Below are 27760 nucleotides of genomic sequence, written 5' to 3'. Positions count from 1 at the left end.
TGATAACCACTACACTACGGAAATGGATACCTCGGTTGGTCATTTTGAAACAAAAAATACTCCTGGGAGATTTGATGAAAAGATTGAGATAAAGCTTGTAGTAAACATGATCCAAATTAACTGTTTCCGCCCGGTTTCGAACCGGGGACCTTTCGCGTAAACATGAACTAAATGAACCGTTTCCGGTCGGTTTACTAAAAACACTCCTGGGAGATTTAATGAGAAGATTCAAATTAACTGTTTCCGCCCGGTTTCGAACCGGGGACCTTTCGCGTGTTAGGCGAACGTGATAACCACTACACTACCGAAACAGATACGTCGGTTGGTCATATTAAAATACGAAATTTAGGTACGAGATACGTCGGTTGGTCATATTGAAACAAAAAATACCTCTGAGAGATTTAATGGAAAGATTGAGATAAAGCTTGTAGTAATACAAGAACTAAAGTAACTGTTTCCGCCCGGTTTCGAACCGGGGACTTTTCGCGAGTTAGGCGAGCGTGATAACCACTACACTACGGTAACAGATAAGTCGGTTAAAGCTTGTAGTAAAACATTACCCCAAAAAAATGTTTCAGCCCGGTTTCAAAGCGGGGACCTTTCGCGTGTTAGGTGAACGTGATAACCACTACACTACGGAAACAGATACGTCGGTTGGTCATATTGAAACAAAAAATACTTCTGGGAGATTTAATGAAAAGATTGAGATAAAGCTTGTAGTAAAACCTGAACTAAAGTAACTGTTTCCGCCCGGTTTCGAACCGGGGACCTTCCGCTTGTTAGGCAAACGTGATAACCACTACACTACAGAAACAGATATGTCGGTTGGTCATATTGAAACACGAAATTTAGGTACGAGATAAGTCGGTTGGTCATATTGAAACAAAAAATACTTCTGGGAGATTTAATGAAAAGATTGAGATAAAGCTTGTAGTAAAAAACATGAACCAAAGTAACTGTTTCCGCCCGGTTTCGAAACGGGGACCTTCCGCTTGTTAGGCGAACGTGATAACCACTACACTACAGAAACAGATATGTCGGTTGGTCGTATTGAAATACGAAATTTAGGTACGAGATACGTCGGTTGGTCATATTGAAACAAAAAATACTTTTGGGAGATTTAATGAAAAGATTGAGATAAAGCTTGTAGTAAAACATGAACTAAAGTAACTGTTTCCGCCCGGTTTCGAACCGTGGACCTTCCGCTTGTTAGGCGAACGTGATAACTACTACACTACAGAAACAGATATGTCGGTTGGTCGTATTGAAATACGAAATTTAGGTACGAGATACGTCGATTGGTCATATTGAAACAAAAAATACTTCTGGGAGATTTAATGGAAAGATTGAGATAAAGCTTGTAGTAAAACATGAACCAAATTGACTGTTTCCGCCCGGTTTCGAACCGGAGACTTTTCGCGTGTTAGGCGAACGTGATAACCACTACACTACGGAAACAGATACGTCGGTTGGTCATATTGAAACAAAAAATACTTCTGGGAGATTTAATGAAAAGATTGAGATAAAGCTTGTAGTAAGTAAAACATGAACCAAATTGACTGTTTCCGCCCGGTGTCGAGCCGGGCACCTTTCGCGTGTTAGGCGAACGTGATAAGCACTACACTACGGAAACAGATACGTCGGTTGGTCTTATTGAAACAAAAAATACTTCTGGGAGATTTAATAGAAAGCTTGAGATAAAGCTTGTAGTAAAACATGAACCAAATTGACTGTTTCCGCCCGGTTTCGAACCGGGGACCTTTCGCGTGTTAGGCGAACGTGATAAGCACTACACTACGGAAACAGATACGTCGGTTGCTCATATTGAAACAAAATATACTTTTGGAAGATTTAATGAAAAGATTGAAATAAAGCTTGTAGTAAAACATGAACCAAATTGACTGTTTCCGCCCGGTATCGAGCCGGGAACCTTTCGCGTGTTAGGCGAACGTGATAAGCACTACACTACGGAAACAGATACGTCGGTTGGTCATATTGAAACAAAATATACTTCTGGGAGATTTAATGAAAAGATTGAGATAAAGCTTGTAAGATAAAGCTTCAAATTAACTGTTTCCACCCGGTTTCGAACCAGGAACCTTTCGCGTGTTAGGCGAACGTGATAACCACTACACTACGCAAACGGACACGTCAGTTGGTCATATTGAAACAAAAAATACTCCTGGGAGATTTAATAAAAAGATTGAGATAAAGCTTGTAGTAAAACATTACCCAAAAAAAAATGTTTCAGCCCGGTTTCAAAGCGGGGACCTTTCGCGTGTTAGGTGAACGTGATAACCACTACACTACGAAAACAGATACGTCGGTTGGTCATATTGAAACAAAAAATACTTCTGGGGGATTTAATGAGAAGATTCAGACAAAGCTTGTAGTAAACATGATCCAAATTAACTGATTCCGCCCGGTTTCGAACCAGGGACGTGGACCAGGCGAACGTGATAACCACTACACTACGGAAACAGATAAGTCGGTTGGTCATATTGAAACAAAAAATACTTCTGGGAGATTTAATGAAAAGATTGAGATAAAGCTTGTAGTAAAACATGAACTAAAGTAACTGTTTCCGCCCGGTTTCGAACGGAGGACCTTCCGCTTGTTAGGCGAACGTGATAACCACTACACTACAGAAACAGATACGTCGGATGGTCATATTAAAATACGAAATTTAGGAACGAGATACGTCGGTTGGTCATATTGAAACAAAAAATACTTCTGGGAGATTTAATGGAAAGATTGAGATAAAGCTTGTAGTAAAAACACGAACTAAAGTAACTGTTTCCGCCCGGTTTCGAACCGGGGACTTTTCGCGTGTTAGGCGAGCGTGATAACCACTACACTACGGTAACAGATAAGTCGGTTGGTCATATTAAAACAAAAAATACTTCTGGGAGATTTAATGGAAAGATTGAGATAAAGCTTGTAGTAAAACATGATCCAAATTGACTGTTTCCGCCCGGTATCGAGCCGGGGACCTTTCACGTGTTAGGCGAACTTGATAAGCACTACACTACGAAAACAGATACGTCGGTTGGTAATATTGAAACAAAATATACTTCTGGGAGATTTAATGAAAAGATTGAGATAAAGCTTGTAAGATAAAGCTTCAAATTAACTGTTTCCGCCCAGTTTCGAACCAGGAACCTTTCGCGTGTTAGGCGAACGTGATAACCACTACATTACGCAAACGGATACGTCAGTTGGTCATATTGAAACAAAAAATACTCCTGGGAGATTTAATGAAAAGATTGAGATAAAGCTTGTAGTAAAACATTACCCAAAAAAAATGTTTCAGCCCGGTTTCAAAGCGGGGACCTTTCGCGTGTTAGGTGAACGTGATAACCATTACACTACGGAAACAGATACGTCGGTTGGTCATATTGAAACAAAAAATACATCTGGGAGATTTAATGAAAAGATATAATTAAAGCTTGTAGTAAAACATGAACTAAAGTAGCTGTTTCCGCCCGGTTTCGAACCGGGGACCTTCCGCTTGTTAGGCGAACGTGATAACCACTACACTACGGAAATGAATACGTCGGTTGGTCATATTAAAATAGAAAATACTCCTGGGAGATTTGATGAAAAGATTGAGATAAAACTTGTAGTAAAACATTGAGCAAAAAAAATGTTTCAGCCCGGTTTCGAACCGGGGACCTTTCGCGTGTTAGGTGAACGTGATAACCATTACACTACGGAAACAGATACGTCGGTTGGTCATATTGAAACAAAAAATACATCTGGGAGATTTAATGAAAAGATATAATTAAAGCTTGTAGTAAAACATGAACTAAAGTAGCTGTTTCCGCCCGGTTTCGAACCGGGGACCTTCCGCTTGTTAGGCGAACGTGATAACCACTACACTACGGAAATGAATACGTCGGTTGGTCATATTAAAATAGAAAATACTCCTGGGAGATTTGATGAAAAGATTGAGATAAAGCTTGTAGTAAAACATGAACCAAATTGACTGTTTCCGCCCGGTATCGAGCCGGGGACCTTTCACGTGTTAGGCGAACTTGATAAGCACTACACTACGGAAACAGATACGTCGGTTGGTAATATTGAAACAAAATATACTTCTGGGAGATTTAATGAAAAGATTGAGATAAAGCTTGTAAGATAAAGCTTCAAATTAACTGTTTCCGCCCAGTTTCGAACCAGGAACCTTTCGCGTGTTAGGCGAACGTGATAACCACTACATTACGCAAACGGATACGTCAGTTGGTCATATTGAAACAAAAAATACTCCTGGGAGATTTAATGAAAAGATTGAGATAAAGCTTGTAGTAAAACATTACCCAAAAAAATTGTTTCAGCCCGGTTTCAAAGCGGGGACCTTTCGCGTGTTAGGTGAACGTGATAACCATTACACTACGGAAACAGATACGTCGGTTGGTCATATTGAAACAAAAAATACATCTGGGAGATTTAATGAAAAGATATAATTAAAGCTTGTAGTAAAACATGAACTAAAGTAGCTGTTTCCGCCCGGTTTCGAACCGGGGACCTTCCGCTTGTTAGGCGAACGTGATAACCACTACACTACGGAAATGAATACGTCGGTTGGTCATATTAAAATAGAAAATACTCCTGGGAGATTTGATGAAAAGATTGAGATAAAACTTGTAGTAAAACATTGAGCAAAAAAAATGTTTCAGCCCGGTTTCGAACCGGGGACCTTTCGCGTGTTAGGCGAACGTGATAACCATTACACTACAGAAACAGATATGTCGGTTGGTCATATTGAAATACGAAATTTAGGTACGAGATACGTCGGTTGGTCAGATTGAAACAGAAAATACTTCTGGGAGATTTAATGGAAAGATTGAGATAAAGCTTGTAGTAAAACACGAACTAAAGTAACTGTTTCCGCCCGGTTTCAAACCGGGGACCTTTCGCGTATTAGGCGAACGTGATAACCACTACACTACGGAAATGGATACCTCGGTTGGTCATTTTGAAACAAAAAATACTCCTGGGAGATTTGATGAAAAGATTGAGATAAAGCTTGTAGTAAACATGAACTAAATGAACCGTTTCCGGTCGGTTTACTAAAAACACTCCTGGGAGATTTAATGAGAAGATTCAGACAAAGCTTGTTAGTATTCATGAACCAAATTAACTGTTTCCGCCCGGTTTCGAACCGGGGACCTTTCGCGTGTTAGGCGAACGTGATAACCACTACACTACGGAAACAGATACGTCGGTTGGTCATAATAAGTGTGTTTCCATGGGCAAGTTTACTAGGACGGACTAGGACGCAGTAGGACGCGCATTCCTTATATGGTCAACGATATGACGTCATGGCGCGTCCTAGTACGTCCTACTTCTTCACCGGGTTTTCGTCCTACTGAGTCCTAGTATTCAAGACGCTTATACGTTATTTTCCGTTATAGCGACTTTCGATGTTTCTCGCAGATGACATTTTTGCGGCTTTTCTTCATGGGGGATCCACATGGGTTTAGACTTGTCAGTTGTAAGTAATGGCATTGTAAGATGCGGTACCGTACCTCAACCTTCAAACTCACGATGGCAGATGAAGAATTAGTGTAAACGGTACGGTAGCAGACTAAACATTCAACGGTACTGGTACCGTATCTCTCGATAACTTTTTATGTAGACTAATGCTGTATTCTTTTTATTTTGTATCACATATGCCGTATGGACAACCTATTGGACCATTAACTTATTTAATTTTCGTGAATGCTGTGATTGCTTCAACAACTGTTGGGTTAGTAGGATATCTTGATATACGGACACCAACAGTATCTACAATTTTTCGTCCAAAACATTGGCAGATTTAATACTAGACAAATACAAGTGAGTGAACAAAATTTATACATACTGACATACCGGTAGCTTACTAGGCTATAACCATTATTCATTTTTTTTATTTGTTTGTATATTTTTCTTTTTACTGAGTAATTTATTTGATTTCAAGTCTGGCTTTTTCAACTTCCAACCTTACCATGTCTTGATTATTGTATGAGTGTGTGTGCTTTATTTATTTTTTATATACTTTTGGGTGAGCGAACACGTACTACTTTTTTTTATCGATACCTTTCCATCTAAAATTTGTACGCTTCAAAACTTACCTAGGTTTTGTTTGCTCTCCCGATTCTTTTTTTTTTTTTTTTATGTATTATTTTATCGTCTACTGCTGATTATGGAGTCGAAATAAAGTTATACTTATACCGTAGCTGGTATAGCCTATCAAATGAAAATTTTTGCCACAGCTATCTTGTTTTGATTTGAGTTTTGCTTTCTAAATGGATTTTGTTTTTATATTTGACTGTGCATATTTTATATAGATTTTGTCAACTATTTTGTGTGTCTTTGTTTGTAAAAAGCCAATGTTATTATGTTATTATTTTGTTTTGCATATTTCTGTTTTATTGTTCTCAAGTCAAACTTGTAAATGTGTTTGTTAACTGACTGTTGTATGTGTTCAGTTTATCCCTATGTCAGTTTTGCTTTCTGATTGGATTTTGTTTTGATATTTGTCTGTGCATAGTTTATATAGATTTTGTCAACTATTTTGTGTATCTTTATTTGTAAAAAGCCACTGTTAATATGTTATTATATTGTTTTGCATATTTCTGTTTTATTGTCCTCCCCGTCGAACTTTCAAATGTTTTTGTTAACTGACTGTTGTATGTGTTCAGTTTATCCCTATGTCTGTCTAATTTATTTTTCCCATGTATATATGTATTTTGTTGTTGCGCATCCAATCATGTTTCTGTGTTATTGTGCTTCTATGTCTAGTTTATTTTTTCATGTTTTGTGTGTCAAATATATACATTTTGCAATAAGAAAAAATTGCTTCCTCATTAAACCAGTTGTGTACAGATTGGCAGGGCAAAGTTAGATGGTATGATAGTTGTCATATTGAGGAAAGGGAATTGATTTTTATTTAGAATGTTCAGTTGGTCACCAGAAGCGACATTCGACTTGATCGATGCTGCTAAGCAGGTTAAGCTGGTTGAGAAAAGCGACAGCACTGCGGTTAGAAATGTTGTTGTGATGAAGGAGGTGGCGAGAATGCTAGTGGAGAAGGGATATCGCGATATGGACGTGTAAGTTTGCCACGAAATATAAAAATGTTAGCCTGGTTTATATTAGGAGTGAATTTTCCACACTCGCTACAAAAATAAGTGAAGATTTTTTCATGTTGCTTGAATAGTGTTACTGTGAAGAACAAGTGGAAGCGATTGAAGGCAAAATATAATCATATTAGAACAAAAACGTCACAATCTGGAGAAAGTTCTAGGTCTGCGTTGAATTGGCCATATTTTAGGGCCATGCATGAGCTTCTTGGCTCCAGACCAAGAGTGCAGGTGAGTGGTTAAATAATTTTGAAGCTAGCAAGTTTTGTAATTTTATGATTTTCATGTTTTACACTGTTTTATTATTTGCTTCTACTCAATTTTTTTATCGCCGTGATTGATATTTGAATAATCATTTATTTATATTTTCAGGCCTTGGCCTCCATGATTGGTGTTGATACCAGCGAGCCGTCAATCATGCGAGACCATAGTTTCGACGAAACCATCGCTCAGTTTGTGGCTGAAATAGAGGGTCAGTACAGGATCTTATGCAATGAAATTGGTGGAAGGGTTGGTGGCATCATCAAACACTTTTTTAACTTAATACATTATTTTTAGTTGACAATCCAGATAGCAGTCTCCTGCAAGAAGAGTCGGAGGGCGAGTTGCAACAGGACCTGCCGCAAGGTTTGTCGAAGAGTCGTTTATAATTTTTTATGTTTATGATTAGCGTATCCAAACCAAATTATGGTTTGTTGCAATGTATTTATCAATTGTTTTAATATGCTTCATCTTCAGTTTTTTTATGTATTTATTATTATTAAAAATCACTTTTTATACACAGTTAACCTTTTTTAGTTGCAATAATTTAAAATACTTTTTATCATATATAAAAATTGATCAAATTGAGGCCTTTCATTCCGAAGTTTACATTTATAGATATGTATCTTGCACTTAGTAAAACACAGTTTATACCTTGGTTTTTACATGATAAAATTTTTAAATACGATTGCATGTCATTATAAAGATCAGAAAAGCTATAATAATGAAAAAAAGTTGGAAACATTACAATTTGCTGTTTAGAATCACAGATGTCTTCAATAAAATGGAATTTTTTCTAATCCAATGCTTTATCTTTAGTTGATGAAAGTGTCAGCCATGCTCCACCAACTTCAAGCCAGCGAGGCAGGAGGAGACAGAGTAGTAGAGAAAATTATGGTTAGTGCAACCTAGATATATAAGAATTACTAGCTGATGGCTCATCATTGCTGTTACTGATGTTCTATTTTATAACTTTCAGATTCCAGAACTGAAGCTCTCTTGAGAGTATTTAGGGAAGAATCTGAAAAGGATAGGCTTGCCTTTGCATCAGCTTTGGAGAATTTGACAAATAAAATATTGGAGAAACTGTAATAATTATGAATTATTTATTCAACTATAACAAGGAAAAATTGAACAGAAATTAACAAATGAACAAAATTTGAAAAAAATAACAAATTAGTCACACACGTCCATAGAGTTCAAAAAGGTAGTCGGCAATGACCCCTTGGGCGTTATTATTAGCCCCTTCATTTCGGATGCCAATAGTTGGAGGTTGTGGCTCTTCATTTAAGGGCTTCCTTGGCACTGGGGCTTGCTCTGTTTCGCAGATATTGTGCATTATGCAACACGCTGCAATGATCTTTGGTGCCTCAGCGACTCTAACATCCAGCCGACGAAGGATTCGCCACCTGGCTTTCAGCCGGCAAAAACAGTTTTCGACTGTTACGCGCACCTGCAGAAATAGCTCATGCTTAGTTTGTTATAACGAGTGTGTTTGAACACATAAAAGTGCCTGTTTACCTTGCTATGGTGCTCATTATATCTCTCTTGCCTGGGCGTGAGAGAAGACCCAGTGTATGGGCGTAACAGCCATGGTAAAGAGGGATACGCGCTATCACCCACGATGCATAAGGGCACTGGATATCCATTAATGGTGATCTCACCCTGCGCCAGAATACAATATTTAGTAGTAATCAACATAATTTTAGAGTCTGGAATGCTCAAGCTTTCTTACCGAAGGGAGCATTTCAGCATTCTTATATAGTCCAGAAGCCCTCAAGACTGTGGCATCATGAACACTGCCCGGCATCTTTATACTGATGTCTCTGAATCTGAGATTTAACACTAACAAATAACACTACAGAATGATATCAAAATTTTATCTTTTATTGCACAGACATGAACAAAAAACAACACAACAAATATGACATTGATTGCACATACAAAAGAAGACAGTAAATGGACATAAGACATAAAATGTGATTGACTTGAACAAACAAAAGTCTTAGTGCCAACACAAAAACTGTGGTGTAGTCGCATTGAAGGCAGAATGATATCAAAATTTTAGCTCATATGTTACTGCTGTTATTGTACAAATAAGTATAATAAATAAGTGTAAGTTTATTTCGACTCCATAATCAGCATAACAATAAATTGATTGGTAAAAGAATAAATAAAAACTATTTATGAAATCAGGAGAGCAAACAAAACCTTAGAAAAGGTTAAAACGTACAGAATGTATACAAGAAGGAAGGTTTTGCCAAGACGAAGTGGTACGTGTTCACTCACCTAAAATAATGGAAATATTTCACACACGCTCACAACCAAACAGAGGTTATAAATTAACGCAATTGATATCAATTCAAATTTATCATAGATGAGAAATCAGGCTGCCAATTTTGATGACGTAGATCTGATATTGATTGAAAGAGTCATGAAATCACTTAGTTTAAGACTATCATTGAATTTGAGGTCACTGACATCACTAGAGCAAATATATACTGCAGTACGGTACTGATACGAGTTGTTGTCAGTACACACTAAATTTATGCTCCATATAGGCTAATATATTACCCACGGTGCCATTATAATTTAAAAACTTACTGTAGTTTGTTTTGTACATGCCTATATATAGAATAAAAGAATTACCGGTACTCCATCCATATTTTTCTCGGAATTCTTTCAGCTCCCCACTGAGTTAACGCCAGCAACGTCCTAGACCGCCTTATTCTTCTGGTGTGCAACCATAAGACCAGCGCCTGCACCGCGAAACAAAACGCTAATAAAGTCTTCGCCCTGTCCATATTCAAATTAATACTATGATAATGATACCGAAGAGAGAAACCTAAAGACAAACTCGGGTAACAGTAACAGCTTTATACGAATTGGGGAAATCCCAACAACAAAATATTTACAGCGGAGATCACTCAGGCTGAAAGAAGATGACACAAATCAACCCATCCAAGCGTGTAGTTTTACCCACAATGCAACTCATTTCCGAGATCACGATTACATGGAAACAGGTCGCGATTTCGTGTCCTAGTCCGCCCTAGTAATCCCGCCCGACTGCGTCCTAGTTCGTCCTAGTAAACTTGCCCATGGAAACACACTTATTGAAACAAAAAGTACTTCTGGGGGATTTTATGAGAAGATTCAGACAAAGCTTGTAGTAAACATGATCCAAATTAACTGTTTCCGCCCGGTTTCGAACCGGGGACCTTTCGCGTGTTAGGCGAACGTGATAACCACTACACTACCGAAACAGATACGTCGGTTGGTCCTATTAAAATACGAAATTTAGGTACGAGATACGTCGGTTGGTCATATTGAAACAAAAAATACTTCTGGGAGATTTAATGGAAAGATTGAGATAAAGCTTGTAGTAAAACACGAACTAAAGTAACTGTTTCCGCCCGGTTTCGAACCGGGGACTTTTCGCGTGTTAGGCGAGCGTGATAACCACTACACTACGGTAACAGATAAGTCGGTTAAAGCTTGTAGTAAAACATTACCCAAAAAAAATGTTTCAGCCCGGTTTCAAAGCGGGGACCTTTCGCGTGTTAGGTGAACGTGATAACCACTACACTACGGAAACAGATACGTCGGTTGGTCATATTGAAACAAAAAATACTTCTGGGAGATTTAATGAAAAGATTGAATTAAAGCTTGTAGTAAAACATGAACTAAAGTAGCTGTTTCCGCCCGGTTTCGAACCGGGGACCTTCCGCTTGTTAGGCGAACGTGATAACCACTACACTACAGAAACAGATATGTCGGTCGGTCATATTGAAATACGAAATTTAGGTACGAGATACGTCGGTTGGTCATATTGAAACAAAAAACATCGTGTTGGGCAAACGCGATAACCACTACACTACGGCAACGGATGCGTCAGTTAGTCATATTGAGATAAAAAATACTCTTGGGAGATTTAATGAAAAGATTGAGATAAAGCTTGTAGAAAAACATTACCCAAAAAAAATGTTTCAGCCCGGTTTCAAAGCGGGGACCTTTCGCGTGTTAGGCGAACGTGATAACCACTACACTACGGAAATGGATACCTCGGTTGGTCATTTTGAAACAAAAAATACTCCTGGGAGATTTGATGAAAAGATTGAGATAAAGCTTGTAGTAAACATGAACTAAATGAACCGTTTCCGGTCGGTTTACTAAAAACACTCCTGGGAGATTTAATGAGAAGATTCAGACAAAGCATGTTAGTATTCATGAACCAAATTAACTGTTTCCGCCCGGTTTCGAACCGGGGACCTTTCGCGTGTTAGGCGAACGTGATAACCACTACACTACGGAAACAGATACGTCGGTTGGTCATATTGAAACAAAAAGTACTTCTGGGGGATTTAATGAGAAGATTCAGACAAAGCTTGTAGTAAACTTGATCCAAATTAACTGTTTCCGCCCGGTTTCGAACCGGGGACCTTTCGCGTGTTAGGCGAACGTGATAACCACTACACTACCGAAACAGATACGTCGGTTGGTCATATTAAAATACGAAATTTAGGTACGAGATACGTCGGTTGGTCATATTGAAACAAAAAATACTTCTGAGAGATTTAATGGAAAGATTGAGATAAAGCTTGTAGTAATACAAGAACTAAAGTAACTGTTTCCGCCCGGTTTCGAACCGGGGACTTTTCGCGTGTTAGGCGAGCGTGATAACCACTACACTACGGTAACAGATAAGTCGGTTAAAGCTTGTAGTAAAACATTACCCAAAAAAAATGTTTCAGCCCGGTTTCAAAGCGGGGACCTTTCGCGTGTTAGGTGAACGTGATAACCACTACACTACGGAAACAGATACGTCGGTTGGTCATATTGAAACAAAAAATACTTCTGGGAGATTTAATGAAAAGATTGAATTAAAGCTTGTAGTAAAACATGAACTAAAGTAGCTGTTTCCGCCCGGTTTCGAACCGGGGACCTTCCGCTTGTTGGACGAACGTGATAACCACTACACTACAGAAACAGATATGTCGGTTGGTCATATTGAAATACGAAATTTAGGTACGAGATACGTCGGTTGGTCATATTGAAACAAAAAACATCGTGTTGGGCAAACGCGATAACCACTACACTACGGAAACGGATGCGTCAGTTAGTCATATTGAGATAAAAAATACTCTTGGGAGATTTAATGAAAAGATTGAGATAAAGCTTGTAGAAAAACATTACCCAAAAAAAATGTTTCAGCCCGGTTTCAAAGCGGGGACCTTTCGCGTGTTAGGCGAACGTGATAACCACTACACTACGGAAATGGATATGTCGGTTGGTCATTTTGAAACAAAAAATACTCCTGGGAGATTTGATGAAAAGATTGAGATAAAGCTTGTAGTAAACATGAACTAAATGAACCGTTTCCGGTCGGTTTACTAAAAACACTCCTGGGAGATTTAATGAGAAGATTCAGACAAAGCTTGTAGTAAACTTGATCCAAATTAACTGTTTCCGCCCGGTTTCGAACCGGGGACCTTTCGCGTGTTAGGCGAACGTGATAACCACTACACTACCGAAACAGATACGTCGGTTGGTCATATTAAAATACGAAATTTAGTTACGAGATACGTCGGTTGGTCCTATTGAAACAAAAAATACTTCTGGGAGATTTAATGGAAAGATTGAGATAAAGCTTGTAGTAAAACACGAACTAAAGTAACTGTTTCCGCCCGGTTTCGAACCGGGGACTTTTCGCGTGTTAGGCGAGCGTGATAACCACTACACTACGGTAACAGATAAGTCGGTTGGTCATATTGAAACAAAAAATACTTCTGGGAGATTTAATGAAAAGATTGAGATAAAGCTTGTAGTAAAACATGCACCAAATTGACAGTTTCCGCCCGGTATCGAGCCGGGGACCTTTCGCGTGTTAGGCGAACGTGATAAGCACTACACTACGGAAACAGATACGTCGGTTGGTCATATTGAAACAAAATATACTTCTGGGAGATTTAATGAAAAGATTGAGATAAAGCTTGTAAGATAAAGCTTCAAATTAACTGTTTCCGCCCGGTTTCGAACCAGGAACCTTTCGCGTGTTAGGCGAACGTGATAACCACTACACTACGCAAACGGATACGTCAGTTGGTCATATTGAAACAAAAAATACTCCTGGGAGATTTAATGAAAAGATTGAGATAAAGCTTGTAGTAAAACATTACCCAAAAAAAATGTTTCAGCCCGGTTTCAAAGCGGGGACCTTTCGCGTGTTAGGTGAACGTGATAACCACTACACTACGGAAACAGATACGTCGGTTGGTCATATTGAAACAAAAAATACTTCTGGGAGATTTAATGAAAAGATTGAATTAAAGCTTGTAGTAAAACATGAACTAAAGTAGCTGTTTCCGCCCGGTTTCGAACGTTAGGCGAACGTGATAACCACTACACTACAGAAACAGATATGTCGGTTGGTCATATTGAAACACGAAATTTAGGTACGAGATACGTCGGTTGGTCATATTGAAACAAAAAACACTTCTGGGAGATTTAATGGAAAGATTGGGATAAAGCTTGTAGTAAAACACGAACTAAAGTAACTGTTTCCGCCCGGTTTCGAACCGGGGACCTTTCGCGTGTTAGGCGAGCGTGATAACCACTACACTACGGAAACAGATTCGACGGTTGGTCATATTGAAACAAAAAATACTTCTGGGAGATTTAATGAAAAGATTGAGATAAAGCTTGTAGTAAAACATGAACCAAATTGACTGTTTCCGCCCGGTATCGAGCCGGGGACTTTTCGCGTGTTAGGCGAACGTGATAAGCACTACACTACGGAAACAGATACGTTGATTAGTCATATTGAAACAAAAAATACTCCTGGGAGATTTAATGAAAAGATTTAGATAAAGCTTGTATTAAAACCTGAACCAAATTACCTGTCTCCGCCGGTTTCGAACCGGGGACCTTTCGCTTGTTAGGCGAACGTGATAAGCACTACACTACGGAAACAGATACGTCGGTTGGTCATATTGAAACAAAATATACTTCTGGAAGATTTAATGAAAAGATTGAGATAAAGCTTGTAAGATAAAGCTTCAAATTAACTGTTTCCGCCCGGTTTCGAACCAGGGACCTTTCGCGTGTTAGGCGAACGTGATAACCACTACACTACGAAAACAGATACGTCGGTTGGTCATATTGAAACAGAAAGTACTCCTGGGAGATTTGATGAAAAGATTGAGATAAAACTTGTAGTAAAACATTAAGCAAAAAAAATGTTTCAGCCCGGTATCGAACCGGGGACCTTTCGCGTGTTAGGCGAACGTGATAACCACTACACTACGGAAACAGATACGTCGGTTGGTCATATTGAAACAAAATATACTTCTGGGAGATTTAATGAAAAGATTGAGATAAAGCTTGTAGTAAAACATGAACCAAATTGACTGTTTCCGCCCGGTATCGAGCCGGGGACCTTTCGCGTGTTAGGCGAACGTGATAAGCACTACACTACGGAAACAGATACGTCGGTTGGTCATATTGAAACAAAATATACTTCTGGGAGATTTAATGAAAAGATTGAGATAAAGCTTCAAATTAACTGTTTCCGCCCGGTTTCGAGCCGGGGACCTTTCGCGTGTTAGGCGAACGTGATAACCACTACACTACGCAAACGGATACGTCAGTTGGTCATATTGAAACAAAAAATACTCCTGGGAGATTTAATGAAAAGATTGAGATAAAGCTTGTAGTAAAACATTACCCAAAAAAAATGTTTCAGCCCGGTTTCAAAGCGGGGACCTTTCGCGTGTTAGGTGAACGTGATAACCACTACACTACGGAAACAGATACGTCGGTTGGTCATATTGAAACAAAAAATACATCTGGGAGATTTAATGAAAAGATATAATTAAAGCTTGTAGTAAAACATGAACTAAAGTAGCTGTTTCCGCCCTGTTTCGAACCGGGGACCTTCCGCTTGTTAGGCGAACGTGATAACCACTACACTACGGAAATGAATACGTCGGTTGGTCATATTAAAATAGAAAATACTCCTGGGAGATTTGATGAAAAGATTGAGATAAAACTTGTAGTAAAACATTGAGCAAAAAAAATGTTTCAGCCCGGTTTCGAACCGGGGACCTTTCGCGTGTTAGGCGAACGTGATAACCATTACACTACAGAAACAGATATGTCGGTTGGTCATATTGAAATACGAAATTTAGGTACGAGATACGTCGGTTGGTCAGATTGAAACAGAAAATACTTCTGGGAGATTTAATGGAAAGATTGAGATAAAGCTTGTAGTAAAACACGAACTAAAGTAACTGTTTCCGCCCGGTTTCAAACCGGGGACCTTTCGCGTATTAGGCGAACGTGATAACCACTACACTACGGAAATGGATACCTCGGTTGGTCATTTTGAAACAAAAAATACTCCTGGGAGATTTGATGAAAAGATTGATATAAAGCTTGTAGTAAACATGAACTAAATGAACCGTTTCCGGTCGGTTTACTAAAAACACTCCTGGGAGATTTAATGAGAAGATTCAGACAAAGCTTGTTAGTATTCATGAACCAAATTAACTGTTTCCGCCCGGTTTCGAACCGGGGACCTTTCGCGTGTTAGGCGAACGTGATAACCACTACACTACGGAAACAGATACGTCGGTTGGTCATATTGAAACAAAAAGTACTTCTGGGGGATTTTATGAGAAGATTCAGACAAAGCTTGTAGTAAACATGATCCAAATTAACTGTTTCCGCCCGGTTTCGAACCGGGGACCTTTCGCGTGTTAGGCGAACGTGATAACCACTACACTACCGAAACAGATACGTCGGTTGGTCCTATTAAAATACGAAATTTAGGTACGAGATACGTCGGTTGGTCATATTGAAACAAAAAATACTTCTGGGAGATTTAATGGAAAGATTGAGATAAAGCTTGTAGTAAAACACGAACTAAAGTAACTGTTTCCGCCCGGTTTCGAACCGGGGACTTTTCGCGTGTTAGGCGAGCGTGATAACCACTACACTACGGTAACAGATAAGTCGGTTAAAGCTTGTAGTAAAACATTACCCAAAAAAAATGTTTCAGCCCGGTTTCAAAGCGGGGACCTTTCGCGTGTTAGGTGAACGTGATAACCACTACACTACGGAAACAGATACGTCGGTTGGTCATATTGAAACAAAAAATACTTCTGGGAGATTTAATGAAAAGATTGAATTAAAGCTTGTAGTAAAATATGAACTAAAGTAGCTGTTTCCGCCCGGTTTCGAACCGGGGACCTTCCGCTTGTTAGGCGAACGTGATAACCACTACACTACAGAAACAGATATGTCGGTTGGTCATATTGAAATACGAAATTTAGGTACGAGATACGTCGGTTGGTCATATTGAAACAAAAAACATCGTGTTGGGCAAACGCGATAACCACTACACTACGGCAACGGATGCGTCAGTTAGTCATATTGAGATAAAAAATACTCTTGGGAGATTTAATGAAAAGATTGAGATAAAGCTTGTAGAAAAACATTACCCAAAAAAAATGTTTCAGCCCGGTTTCAAAGCGGGGACCTTTCGCGTGTTAGGCGAACGTGATAACCACTACACTACGGAAATGGATACCTCGGTTGGTCATTTTGAAACAAAAAATACTCCTGGGAGATTTGATGAAAAGATTGAGATAAAGCTTGTAGTAAACATGAACTAAATGAACCGTTTCCGGTCGGTTTACTAAAAACACTCCTGGGAGATTTAATGAGAAGATTCAGACAAAGCATGTTAGTATTCATGAACCAAATTAACTGTTTCCGCCCGGTTTCGAACCGGGGACCTTTCGCGTGTTAGGCGAACGTGATAACCACTACACTACGGAAACAGATACGTCGGTTGGTCATATTGAAACAAAAAGTACTTCTGGGGGATTTAATGAGAAGATTCAGACAAAGCTTGTAGTAAACTTGATCCAAATTAACTGTTTCCGCCCGGTTTCGAACCGGGGACCTTTCGCGTGTTAGGCGAACGTGATAACCACTACACTACCGAAACAGATACGTCGGTTGGTCATATTAAAATACGAAATTTAGGTACGAGATACGTCGGTTGGTCATATTGAAACAAAAAATACTTCTGAGAGATTTAATGGAAAGATTGAGATAAAGCTTGTAGTAATACAAGAACTAAAGTAACTGTTTCCGCCCGGTTTCGAACCGGGGACTTTTCGCGTGTTAGGCGAGCGTGATAACCACTACACTACGGTAACAGATAAGTCGGTTAAAGCTTGTAGTAAAACATTACCCAAAAAAAATGTTTCAGCCCGGTTTCAAAGCGGGGACCTTTCGCGTGTTAGGTGAACGTGATAACCACTACACTACGGAAACAGATACGTCGGTTGGTCATATTGAAACAAAAAATACTTCTGGGAGATTTAATGAAAAGATTGAGATAAAGCTTGTAGTAAAACCTGAACTAAAGTAACTGTTTCCGCCCGGTTTCGAACCGGGGACCTTCCGCTTGTTAGGCAAACGTGATAACCACTACACTACAGAAACAGATATGTCGGTTGGTCATATTGAAACACGAAATTTAGGTACGAGATAAGTCGGTTGGTCATATTGAAACAAAAAATACTTCTGGGAGATTTAATGAAAAGATTGAGATAAAGCTTGTAGTAAAAAACATGAACCAAAGTAACTGTTTCCGCCCGGTTTCGAAACGGGGACCTTCCGCTTGTTAGGCGAACGTGATAACCACTACACTACAGAAACAGATATGTCGGTTGGTCGTATTGAAATACGAAATTTAGGTACGAGATACGTCGGTTGGTCATATTGAAACAAAAAATACTTTTGGGAGATTTAATGAAAAGATTGAGATAAAGCTTGTAGTAAAACATGAACTAAAGTAACTGTTTCCGCCCGGTTTCGAACCGTGGACCTTCCGCTTGTTAGGCGAACGTGATAACTACTACACTACAGAAACAGATATGTCGGTTGGTCGTATTGAAATACGAAATTTAGGTACGAGATACGTCGATTGGTCATATTGAAACAAAAAATACTTCTGGGAGATTTAATGGAAAGATTGAGATAAAGCTTGTAGTAAAACATGAACCAAATTGACTGTTTCCGCCCGGTTTCGAACCGGGGACTTTTCGCGTGTTAGGCGAACGTGATAACCACTACACTACGGAAACAGATACGTCGGTTGGTCATATTGAAACAAAAAATACTTCTGGGAGATTTAATGAAAAGATTGAGATAAAGCTTGTAGTAAGTAAAACATGAACCAAATTGACTGTTTCCGCCCGGTGTCGAGCCGGGCACCTTTCGCGTGTTAGGCGAACGTGATAAGCACTACACTACGGAAACAGATACGTCGGTTGGTCATATTGAAACAAAAAATACTTCTGGGAGATTTAATAGAAAGATTGAGATAAAGCTTGTAGTAAAACATGAACCAAATTGACTGTTTCCGCCCGGTTTCGAACCGGGGACCTTTCGCGTGTTAGGCGAACGTGATAAGCACTACACTACGGAAACAGATACGTCGGTTGCTCATATTGAAACAAAATATACTTTTGGAAGATTTAATGAAAAGATTGAAATAAAGCTTGTAGTAAAACATGAACCAAATTGACTGTTTCCGCCCGGTATCGAGCCGGGAACCTTTCGCGTGTTAGGCGAACGTGATAAGCACTACACTACGGAAACAGATACGTCGGTTGGTCATATTGAAACAAAATATACTTCTGGGAGATTTAATGAAAAGATTGAGATAAAGCTTGTAAGATAAAGCTTCAAATTAACTGTTTCCACCCGGTTTCGAACCAGGAACCTTTCGCGTGTTAGGCGAACGTGATAACCACTACACTACGCAAACGGACACGTCAGTTGGTCATATTGAAACAAAAAATACTCCTGGGAGATTTAATAAAAAGATTGAGATAAAGCTTGTAGTAAAACATTACCCAAAAAAAAATGTTTCAGCCCGGTTTCAAAGCGGGGACCTTTCGCGTGTTAGGTGAACGTGATAACCACTACACTACGAAAACAGATACGTCGGTTGGTCATATTGAAACAAAAAATACTTCTGGGGGATTTAATGAGAAGATTCAGACAAAGCTTGTAGTAAACATGATCCAAATTAACTGATTCCGCCCGGTTTCGAACCAGGGACGTGGACCAGGCGAACGTGATAACCACTACACTACGGAAACAGATAAGTCGGTGGGTCATATTGAAACAAAAAATACTTCTGGGAGATTTAATGAAAAGATTGAGATAAAGCTTGTAGTAAAACATGAACTAAAGTAACTGTTTCCGCCCGGTTTCGAACGGAGGACCTTCCGCTTGTTAGGCGAACGTGATAACCACTACACTACAGAAACAGATACGTCGGATGGTCATATTAAAATACGAAATTTAGGTACGAGATACGTCGGTTGGTCATATTGAAACAAAAAATACTTCTGGGAGATTTAATGGAAAGATTGAGATAAAGCTTGTAGTAAAAACACGAACTAAAGTAACTGTTTCCGCCCGGTTTCGAACCGGGGACTTTTCGCGTGTTAGGCGAGCGTGATAACCACTACACTACGGTAACAGATAAGTCGGTTGGTCATATTAAAACAAAAAATACTTCTGGGAGATTTAATGGAAAGATTGAGATAAAGCTTGTAGTAAAACATGAACCAAATTGACTGTTTCCGCCCGGTATCGAGCCGGGGACCTTTCACGTGTTAGGCGAACTTGATAAGCACTACACTACGGAAACAGATACGTCGGTTGGTAATATTGAAACAAAATATACTTCTGGGAGATTTAATGAAAAGATTGAGATAAAGCTTGTAAGATAAAGCTTCAAATTAACTGTTTCCGCCCAGTTTCGAACCAGGAACCTTTCGCGTGTTAGGCGAACGTGATAACCACTACATTACGCAAACGGATACGTCAGTTGGTCATATTGAAACAAAAAATACTCCTGGGAGATTTAATGAAAAGATTGAGATAAAGCTTGTAGTAAAACATTACCCAAAAAAAATGTTTCAGCCCGGTTTCAAAGCGGGGACCTTTCGCGTGTTAGGTGAACGTGATAACCATTACACTACGGAAACAGATACGTCGGTTGGTCATATTGAAACAAAAAATACATCTGGGAGATTTAATGAAAAGATATAATTAAAGCTTGTAGTAAAACATGAACTAAAGTAGCTGTTTCCGCCCGGTTTCGAACCGGGGACCTTCCGCTTGTTAGGCGAACGTGATAACCACTACACTACGGAAATGAATACGTCGGTTGGTCATATTAAAATAGAAAATACTCCTGGGAGATTTGATGAAAAGATTGAGATAAAACTTGTAGTAAAACATTGAGCAAAAAAAATGTTTCAGCCCGGTTTCGAACCGGGGACCTTTCGCGTGTTAGGTGAACGTGATAACCATTACACTACGGAAACAGATACGTCGGTTGGTCATATTGAAACAAAAAATACATCTGGGAGATTTAATGAAAAGATATAATTAAAGCTTGTAGTAAAACATGAACTAAAGTAGCTGTTTCCGCCCGGTTTCGAACCGGGGACCTTCCGCTTGTTAGGCGAACGTGATAACCACTACACTACGGAAATGAATACGTCGGTTGGTCATATTAAAATAGAAAATACTCCTGGGAGATTTGATGAAAAGATTGAGATAAAGCTTGTAGTAAAACATGAACCAAATTGACTGTTTCCGCCCGGTATCGAGCCGGGGACCTTTCACGTGTTAGGCGAACTTGATAAGCACTACACTACGGAAACAGATACGTCGGTTGGTAATATTGAAACAAAATATACTTCTGGGAGATTTAATGAAAAGATTGAGATAAAGCTTGTAAGATAAAGCTTCAAATTAACTGTTTCCGCCCAGTTTCGAACCAGGAACCTTTCGCGTGTTAGGCGAACGTGATAACCTCTACATTACGCAAACGGATACGTCAGTTGGTCATATTGAAACAAAAAATACTCCTGGGAGATTTAATGAAAAGATTGAGATAAAGCTTGTAGTAAAACATTACCCAAAAAAAATGTTTCAGCCCGGTTTCAAAGCGGGGACCTTTCGCGTGTTAGGTGAACGTGATAACCATTAAACTACGGAAACAGATACGTCGGTTGGTCATATTGAAACAAAAAATACATCTGGGAGATTTAATGAAAAGATATAATTAAAGCTTGTAGTAAAACATGAACTAAAGTAGCTGTTTCCGCCCGGTTTCGAACCGGGGACCTTCCGCTTGTTAGGCGAACGTGATAACCACTACACTACGGAAATGAATACGTCGGTTGGTCATATTAAAATAGAAAATACTCCTGGGAGATTTGATGAAAAGATTGAGATAAAACTTGTAGTAAAACATTGAGCAAAAAAAATGTTTCAGCCCGGTTTCGAACCGGGGACCTTTCGCGTGTTAGGCGAACGTGATAACCATTACACTACAGAAACAGATATGTCGGTTGGTCATATTGAAATACGAAATTTAGGTACGAGATACGTCGGTTGGTCAGATTGAAACAGAAAATACTTCTGGGAGATTTAATGGAAAGATTGAGATAAAGCTTGTAGTAAAACACGAACTAAAGTAACTGTTTCCGCCCGGTTTCAAACCGGGGACCTTTCGCGTATTAGGCGAACGTGATAACCACTACACTACGGAAATGGATACCTCGGTTGGTCATTTTGAAACAAAAAATACTCCTGGGAGATTTGATGAAAAGATTGAGATAAAGCTTGTAGTAAACATGAACTAAATGAACCGTTTCCGGTCGGTTTACTAAAAACACTCCTGGGAGATTTAATGAGAAGATTCAGACAAAGCTTGTTAGTATTCATGAACCAAATTAACTGTTTCCGCCCGGTTTCGAACCGGGGACCTTTCGCGTGTTAGGCGAACGTGATAACCACTACACTACGGAAACAGATACGTCGGTTGGTCATATTGAAACAAAAAGTACTTCTGGGGGATTTTATGAGAAGATTCAGACAAAGCTTGTAGTAAACATGATCCAAATTAACTGTTTCCGCCCGGTTTCGAACCGGGGACCTTTCGCGTGTTAGGCGAACGTGATAACCACTACACTACCGAAACAGATACGTCGGTTGGTCCTATTAAAATACGAAATTTAGGTACGAGATACGTCGGTTGGTCATATTGAAACAAAAAATACTTCTGGGAGATTTAATGGAAAGATTGAGATAAAGCTTGTAGTAAAACACGAACTAAAGTAACTGTTTCCGCCCGGTTTCGAACCGGGGACTTTTCGCGTGTTAGGCGAGCGTGATAACCACTACACTACGGTAACAGATAAGTCGGTTAAAGCTTGTAGTAAAACATTACCCAAAAAAAATGTTTCAGCCCGGTTTCAAAGCGGGGACCTTTCGCGTGTTAGGTGAACGTGATAACCACTACACTACGGAAACAGATACGTCGGTTGGTCATATTGAAACAAAAAATACTTCTGGGAGATTTAATGAAAAGATTGAATTAAAGCTTGTAGTAAAACATGAACTAAAGTAGCTGTTTCCGCCCGGTTTCGAACCGGGGACCTTCCGCTTGTTAGGCGAACGTGATAACCACTACACTACAGAAACAGATATGTCGGTTGGTCATATTGAAATACGAAATTTAGGTACGAGATACGTCGGTTGGTCATATTGAAACAAAAAACATCGTGTTGGGCAAACGCGATAACCACTACACTACGGCAACGGATGCGTCAGTTAGTCATATTGAGATAAAAAATACTCTTGGGAGATTTAATGAAAAGATTGAGATAAAGCTTGTAGAAAAACATTACCCAAAAAAAATGTTTCAGCCCGGTTTCAAAGCGGGGACCTTTCGCGTGTTAGGCGAACGTGATAACCACTACACTACGGAAATGGATACCTCGGTTGGTCATTTTGAAACAAAAAATACTCCTGGGAGATTTGATGAAAAGATTGAGATAAAGCTTGTAGTAAACATGAACTAAATGAACCGTTTCCGGTCGATTTACTAAAAACACTCCTGGGAGATTTAATGAGAAGATTCAGACAAAGCATGTTAGTATTCATGAACCAAATTAACTGTTTCCGCCCGGTTTCGAACCGGGGACCTTTCGCGTGTTAGGCGAACGTGATAACCACTACACTACGGAAACAGATACGTCGGTTGGTCATATTGAAACAAAAAGTACTTCTGGGGGATTTAATGAGAAGATTCAGACAAAGCTTGTAGTAAACTTGATCCAAATTAACTGTTTCCGCCCGGTTTCGAACCGGGGACCTTTCGCGTGTTAGGCGAACGTGATAACCACTACACTACCGAAACAGATACGTCGGTTGGTCATATTAAAATACGAAATTTAGGTACGAGATACGTCGGTTGGTCATATTGAAACAAAAAATACTTCTGAGAGATTTAATGGAAAGATTGAGATAAAGCTTGTAGTAATACAAGAACTAAAGTAACTGTTTCCGCCCGGTTTCGAACCGGGGACTTTTCGCGTGTTAGGCGAGCGTGATAACCACTACACTACGGTAACAGATAAGTCGGTTAAAGCTTGTAGTAAAACATTACCCAAAAAAAATGTTTCAGCCCGGTTTCAAAGCGGGGACCTTTCGCGTGTTAGGTGAACGTGATAACCACTACACTACGGAAACAGATACGTCGGTTGGTCATATTGAAACAAAAAATACTTCTGGGAGATTTAATGAAAAGATTGAATTAAAGCTTGTAGTAAAACATGAACTAAAGTAGCTGTTTCCGCCCGGTTTCGAACCGGGGACCTTCCGCTTGTTGGACGAACGTGATAACCACTACACTACAGAAACAGATATGTCGGTTGGTCATATTGAAATACGAAATTTAGGTACGAGATACGTCGGTTGGTCATATTGAAACAAAAAACATCGTGTTGGGCAAACGCGATAACCACTACACTACGGAAACGGATGCGTCAGTTAGTCATATTGAGATAAAAAATACTCTTGGGAGATTTAATGAAAAGATTGAGATAAAGCTTGTAGAAAAACATTACCCAAAAAAAATGTTTCAGCCCGGTTTCAAAGCGGGGACCTTTCGCGTGTTAGGCGAACGTGATAACCACTACACTACGGAAATGGATATGTCGGTTGGTCATTTTGAAACAAAAAATACTCCTGGGAGATTTGATGAAAAGATTGAGATAAAGCTTGTAGTAAACATGAACTAAATGAACCGTTTCCGGTCGGTTTACTAAAAACACTCCTGGGAGATTTAATGAGAAGATTCAGACAAAGCTTGTAGTAAACTTGATCCAAATTAACTGTTTCCGCCCGGTTTCGAACCGGGGACCTTTCGCGTGTTAGGCGAACGTGATAACCACTACACTACCGAAACAGATACGTCGGTTGGTCATATTAAAATACGAAATTTAGTTACGAGTTACGTCGGTTGGTCCTATTGAAACAAAAAATACTTCTGGGAGATTTAATGGAAAGATTGAGATAAAGCTTGTAGTAAAACACGAACTAAAGTAACTGTTTCCGCCCGGTTTCGAACCGGGGACTTTTCGCGTGTTAGGCGAGCGTGATAACCACTACACTACGGTAACAGATAAGTCGGTTGGTCATATTGAAACAAAAAATACTTCTGGGAGATTTAATGAAAAGATTGAGATAAAGCTTGTAGTAAAACATGCACCAAATTGACAGTTTCCGCCCGGTATCGAGCCGGGGACCTTTCGCGTGTTAGGCGAACGTGATAAGCACTACACTACGGAAACAGATACGTCGGTTGGTCATATTGAAACAAAATATACTTCTGGGAGATTTAATGAAAAGATTGAGATAAAGCTTGTAAGATAAAGCTTCAAATTAACTGTTTCCGCCCGGTTTCGAACCAGGAACCTTTCGCGTGTTAGGCGAACGTGATAACCACTACACTACGCAAACGGATACGTCAGTTGGTCATATTGAAACAAAAAATACTCCTGGGAGATTTAATGAAAAGATTGAGATAAAGCTTGTAGTAAAACATTACCCAAAAAAAATGTTTCAGCCCGGTTTCAAAGCGGGGACCTTTCGCGTGTTAGGTGAACGTGATAACCACTACACTACGGAAACAGATACGTCGGTTGGTCATATTGAAACAAAAAATACTTCTGGGAGATTTAATGAAAAGATTGAATTAAAGCTTGTAGTAAAACATGAACTAAAGTAGCTGTTTCCGCCCGGTTTCGAACGTTAGGCGAACGTGATAACCACTACACTACAGAAACAGATATGTCGGTTGGTCATATTGAAATACGAAATTTAGGTACGAGATACGTCGGTTGGTCATATTGAAACAAAAAACACTTCTGGGAGATTTAATGGAAAGATTGGGATAAAGCTTGTAGTAAAACACGAACTAAAGTAACTGTTTCCGCCCGGTTTCGAACCGGGGACCTTTCGCGTGTTAGGCGAGCGTGATAACCACTACACTACGGAAACAGATTGGTCGGTTGGTCATATTGAAACAAAAAATACTTCTGGGAGATTTAATGAAAAGATTGAGATAAAGCTTGTAGTAAAACATGAACCAAATTGACTGTTTCCGCCCGGTATCGAGCCGGGGACTTTTCGCGTGTTAGGCGAACGTGATAAGCACTACACTACGGAAACAGATACGTTGATTAGTCATATTGAAACAAAAAATACTCCTGGGAGATTTAATGAAAAGATTTAGATAAAGCTTGTATTAAAACCTGAACCAAATTACCTGTCTCCGCCGGTTTCGAACCGGGGACCTTTCGCTTGTTAGGCGAACGTGATAAGCACTACACTACGGAAACAGATACGTCGGTTGGTCATATTGAAACAAAATATACTTCTGGAAGATTTAATGAAAAGATTGAGATAAAGCTTGTAAGATAAAGCTTCAAATTAACTGTTTCCGCCCGGTTTCGAACCAGGGACCTTTCGCGTGTTAGGCGAACGTGATAACCACTACACTACGAAAACAGATACGTCGGTTGGTCATATTGAAACAGAAAGTACTCCTGGGAGATTTGATGAAAAGATTGAGATAAAACTTGTAGTAAAACATTAAGCAAAAAAAATGTTTCAGCCCGGTATCGAACCGGGGACCTTTCGCGTGTTAGGCGAACGTGATAACCACTACACTACGGAAACAGATACGTCGGTTGGTCATATTGAAACAAAATATACTTCTGGGAGATTTAATGAAAAGATTGAGATAAAGCTTGTAGTAAAACATGAACCAAATTGACTGTTTCCGCCCGGTATCGAGCCGGGGACCTTTCGCGTGTTAGGCGAACGTGATAAGCACTACACTACGGAAACAGATACGTCGGTTGGTCATATTGAAACAAAATATACTTCTGGGAGATTTAATGAAAAGATTGAGATAAAGCTTGTAAGATAAAGCTTCAAATTAACTGTTTCCGCCCGGTTTCGAGCCGGGGACCTTTCGCGTGTTAGGCGAACGTGATAACCACTACACTACGCAAACGGATACGTCAGTTGGTCATATTGAAACAAAAAATACTCCTGGGAGATTTAATGAAAAGATTGAGATAAAGCTTGTAGTAAAACATTACCCAAAAAAAATGTTTCAGCCCGGTTTCAAAGCGGGGACCTTTCGCGTGTTAGGTGAACGTGATAACCACTACACTACGGAAACAGATACGTCGGTTGGTCATATTGAAACAAAAAATACTTCTGGGAGATTTAATGAAAAGATTGAATTAAAGCTTGTAGTAAAACATGAACTAAAGTAGCTGTTTCCGCCCGGTTTCGAACGTTAGGCGAACGTGATAACCACTACACTACAGAAACAGATATGTCGGTTGGTCATATTGAAATACGAAATTTAGGTACGAGATACGTCGGTTGGTCATATTGAAACAGAAAATACTTCTGGGAGATTTAATGGAAAGATTGAGATAAAGCTTGTAGTAAAACACGAACTAAAGTAACTGTTTCCGCCCGGTTTCGAACCGGGGACCTTTCGCGTATTAGACGAACGTGATAACCACTACACTACGGAAACAGATACGTCGGTTGGTCATATTGAAACAAAAAATACTTCTGGGAGATTTAATGAAAAGATTGAGATAAAGCTTGTAGTAAAACATGAACCAAATTGACTGTTTCCGCCCGGTATCGAGCCGGGGACCTCTCGCGTGTTAGGCGAACGTGATAACCACTACACTACGGAAACAGATATGTCGGTTGGTCATATTGAAATACGAAATTTAGGTACGAGATACGTCGGTTGGTCATATTGAAACAAAAAATACTTCTGGGAGATTTAATGGAAAGATTGAGATAAAGCTTGTAGTAGTAAAACATGAACCAAATTGACTCTTTCCGCCCGGTTTCGAACCGGGGACCTTTCGCGTGTTAGG

At 39.5% G+C, this 27760-nt stretch overlaps 1 protein-coding gene, 1 long non-coding RNA gene and 18 other non-coding genes across 20 annotated transcripts; 2 read left to right on the top strand and 18 right to left on the bottom strand.

The window, feature by feature from the left end:
• Nucleotides 1-238: 238 nt before the first annotated feature.
• On the bottom strand, nt 239-311 carry Trnav-aac (transfer RNA valine (anticodon AAC)). The gene has a single exon. It is a non-coding gene; the product is annotated as a tRNA-Val (tRNA).
• Nucleotides 312-4885: 4574 nt separating this feature from the next.
• On the bottom strand, nt 4886-4958 carry Trnai-aau (transfer RNA isoleucine (anticodon AAU)). The gene has a single exon. It is a non-coding gene; the product is annotated as a tRNA-Ile (tRNA).
• A 186-nt stretch (nt 4959-5144) lies between these two features.
• On the bottom strand, nt 5145-5217 carry Trnav-aac (transfer RNA valine (anticodon AAC)). Its single transcript has one exon. It is a non-coding gene; the product is annotated as a tRNA-Val (tRNA).
• Nucleotides 5218-5251: 34 nt separating this feature from the next.
• On the top strand, nt 5252-6678 carry LOC144427365 (uncharacterized). Its single transcript, XR_013477931.1, has 2 exons — nt 5252-5577; nt 5761-6678. It is a non-coding gene; the product is annotated as an uncharacterized LOC144427365 (long non-coding RNA).
• A 110-nt stretch (nt 6679-6788) lies between these two features.
• LOC120343879 (uncharacterized) lies at nt 6789-8506 on the top strand. Its single transcript, XM_078116491.1, has 6 exons — nt 6789-7097; nt 7205-7358; nt 7500-7599; nt 7686-7754; nt 8208-8285; nt 8368-8506. The coding sequence occupies exons 1-6, from the start codon at nt 6940-6942 to the stop codon at nt 8478-8480; spliced, it is 672 nt and encodes a 223-aa protein (XP_077972617.1). The 5' UTR covers nt 6789-6939; the 3' UTR covers nt 8481-8506.
• Nucleotides 8507-10578: 2072 nt separating this feature from the next.
• Nucleotides 10579-10651, bottom strand: Trnav-aac (transfer RNA valine (anticodon AAC)). The gene has a single exon. It is a non-coding gene; the product is annotated as a tRNA-Val (tRNA).
• A 430-nt stretch (nt 10652-11081) lies between these two features.
• Trnav-aac (transfer RNA valine (anticodon AAC)) lies at nt 11082-11154 on the bottom strand. The gene has a single exon. It is a non-coding gene; the product is annotated as a tRNA-Val (tRNA).
• A 475-nt stretch (nt 11155-11629) lies between these two features.
• On the bottom strand, nt 11630-11702 carry Trnav-aac (transfer RNA valine (anticodon AAC)). The gene has a single exon. It is a non-coding gene; the product is annotated as a tRNA-Val (tRNA).
• A 97-nt stretch (nt 11703-11799) lies between these two features.
• Trnav-aac (transfer RNA valine (anticodon AAC)) lies at nt 11800-11872 on the bottom strand. The gene has a single exon. It is a non-coding gene; the product is annotated as a tRNA-Val (tRNA).
• A 977-nt stretch (nt 11873-12849) lies between these two features.
• Trnav-aac (transfer RNA valine (anticodon AAC)) lies at nt 12850-12922 on the bottom strand. Its single transcript has one exon. It is a non-coding gene; the product is annotated as a tRNA-Val (tRNA).
• Nucleotides 12923-14453: 1531 nt separating this feature from the next.
• Nucleotides 14454-14526, bottom strand: Trnav-aac (transfer RNA valine (anticodon AAC)). Its single transcript has one exon. It is a non-coding gene; the product is annotated as a tRNA-Val (tRNA).
• A 1151-nt stretch (nt 14527-15677) lies between these two features.
• Nucleotides 15678-15750, bottom strand: Trnai-aau (transfer RNA isoleucine (anticodon AAU)). The gene has a single exon. It is a non-coding gene; the product is annotated as a tRNA-Ile (tRNA).
• A 186-nt stretch (nt 15751-15936) lies between these two features.
• Trnav-aac (transfer RNA valine (anticodon AAC)) lies at nt 15937-16009 on the bottom strand. Its single transcript has one exon. It is a non-coding gene; the product is annotated as a tRNA-Val (tRNA).
• Nucleotides 16010-16609: 600 nt separating this feature from the next.
• Trnav-aac (transfer RNA valine (anticodon AAC)) lies at nt 16610-16682 on the bottom strand. The gene has a single exon. It is a non-coding gene; the product is annotated as a tRNA-Val (tRNA).
• A 475-nt stretch (nt 16683-17157) lies between these two features.
• On the bottom strand, nt 17158-17230 carry Trnav-aac (transfer RNA valine (anticodon AAC)). The gene has a single exon. It is a non-coding gene; the product is annotated as a tRNA-Val (tRNA).
• Nucleotides 17231-22233: 5003 nt separating this feature from the next.
• Nucleotides 22234-22306, bottom strand: Trnav-aac (transfer RNA valine (anticodon AAC)). Its single transcript has one exon. It is a non-coding gene; the product is annotated as a tRNA-Val (tRNA).
• Nucleotides 22307-22906: 600 nt separating this feature from the next.
• On the bottom strand, nt 22907-22979 carry Trnav-aac (transfer RNA valine (anticodon AAC)). The gene has a single exon. It is a non-coding gene; the product is annotated as a tRNA-Val (tRNA).
• Nucleotides 22980-23454: 475 nt separating this feature from the next.
• Trnav-aac (transfer RNA valine (anticodon AAC)) lies at nt 23455-23527 on the bottom strand. The gene has a single exon. It is a non-coding gene; the product is annotated as a tRNA-Val (tRNA).
• A 2751-nt stretch (nt 23528-26278) lies between these two features.
• Nucleotides 26279-26351, bottom strand: Trnav-aac (transfer RNA valine (anticodon AAC)). The gene has a single exon. It is a non-coding gene; the product is annotated as a tRNA-Val (tRNA).
• A 978-nt stretch (nt 26352-27329) lies between these two features.
• Trnai-aau (transfer RNA isoleucine (anticodon AAU)) lies at nt 27330-27402 on the bottom strand. Its single transcript has one exon. It is a non-coding gene; the product is annotated as a tRNA-Ile (tRNA).
• Nucleotides 27403-27760: the final 358 nt, after the last annotated feature.

Source organism: Styela clava, chromosome 9 (genome assembly GCF_964204865.1).
Source record: "Styela clava chromosome 9, kaStyClav1.hap1.2, whole genome shotgun sequence".
In the NCBI taxonomy this organism is placed as follows: Eukaryota; Metazoa; Chordata; class Ascidiacea; order Stolidobranchia; family Styelidae; genus Styela; species Styela clava.
The sequence above is the reverse complement of the archived record's forward strand: the minus strand, read 5'-3'. Positions and strand labels throughout refer to the sequence as shown.

Excerpts from the sequence above, each read along its gene's own strand:
- LOC120343879 (XM_078116491.1), top strand. The coding sequence starts at position 6,940 with ATGTTCAGTTGGTCACCAGAAGCGACATTCGACTTGATCGATGCTGCT. Across the intron at positions 7,359-7,499 it reads GCTCCAGACCAAGAGTGCAG|GCCTTGGCCTCCATGATTGG; the intron begins GTGAGTGGTTAA and ends TTATATTTTCAG. Across the intron at positions 8,286-8,367 it reads GAGTAGTAGAGAAAATTATG|ATTCCAGAACTGAAGCTCTC; the intron begins GTTAGTGCAACC and ends TATAACTTTCAG.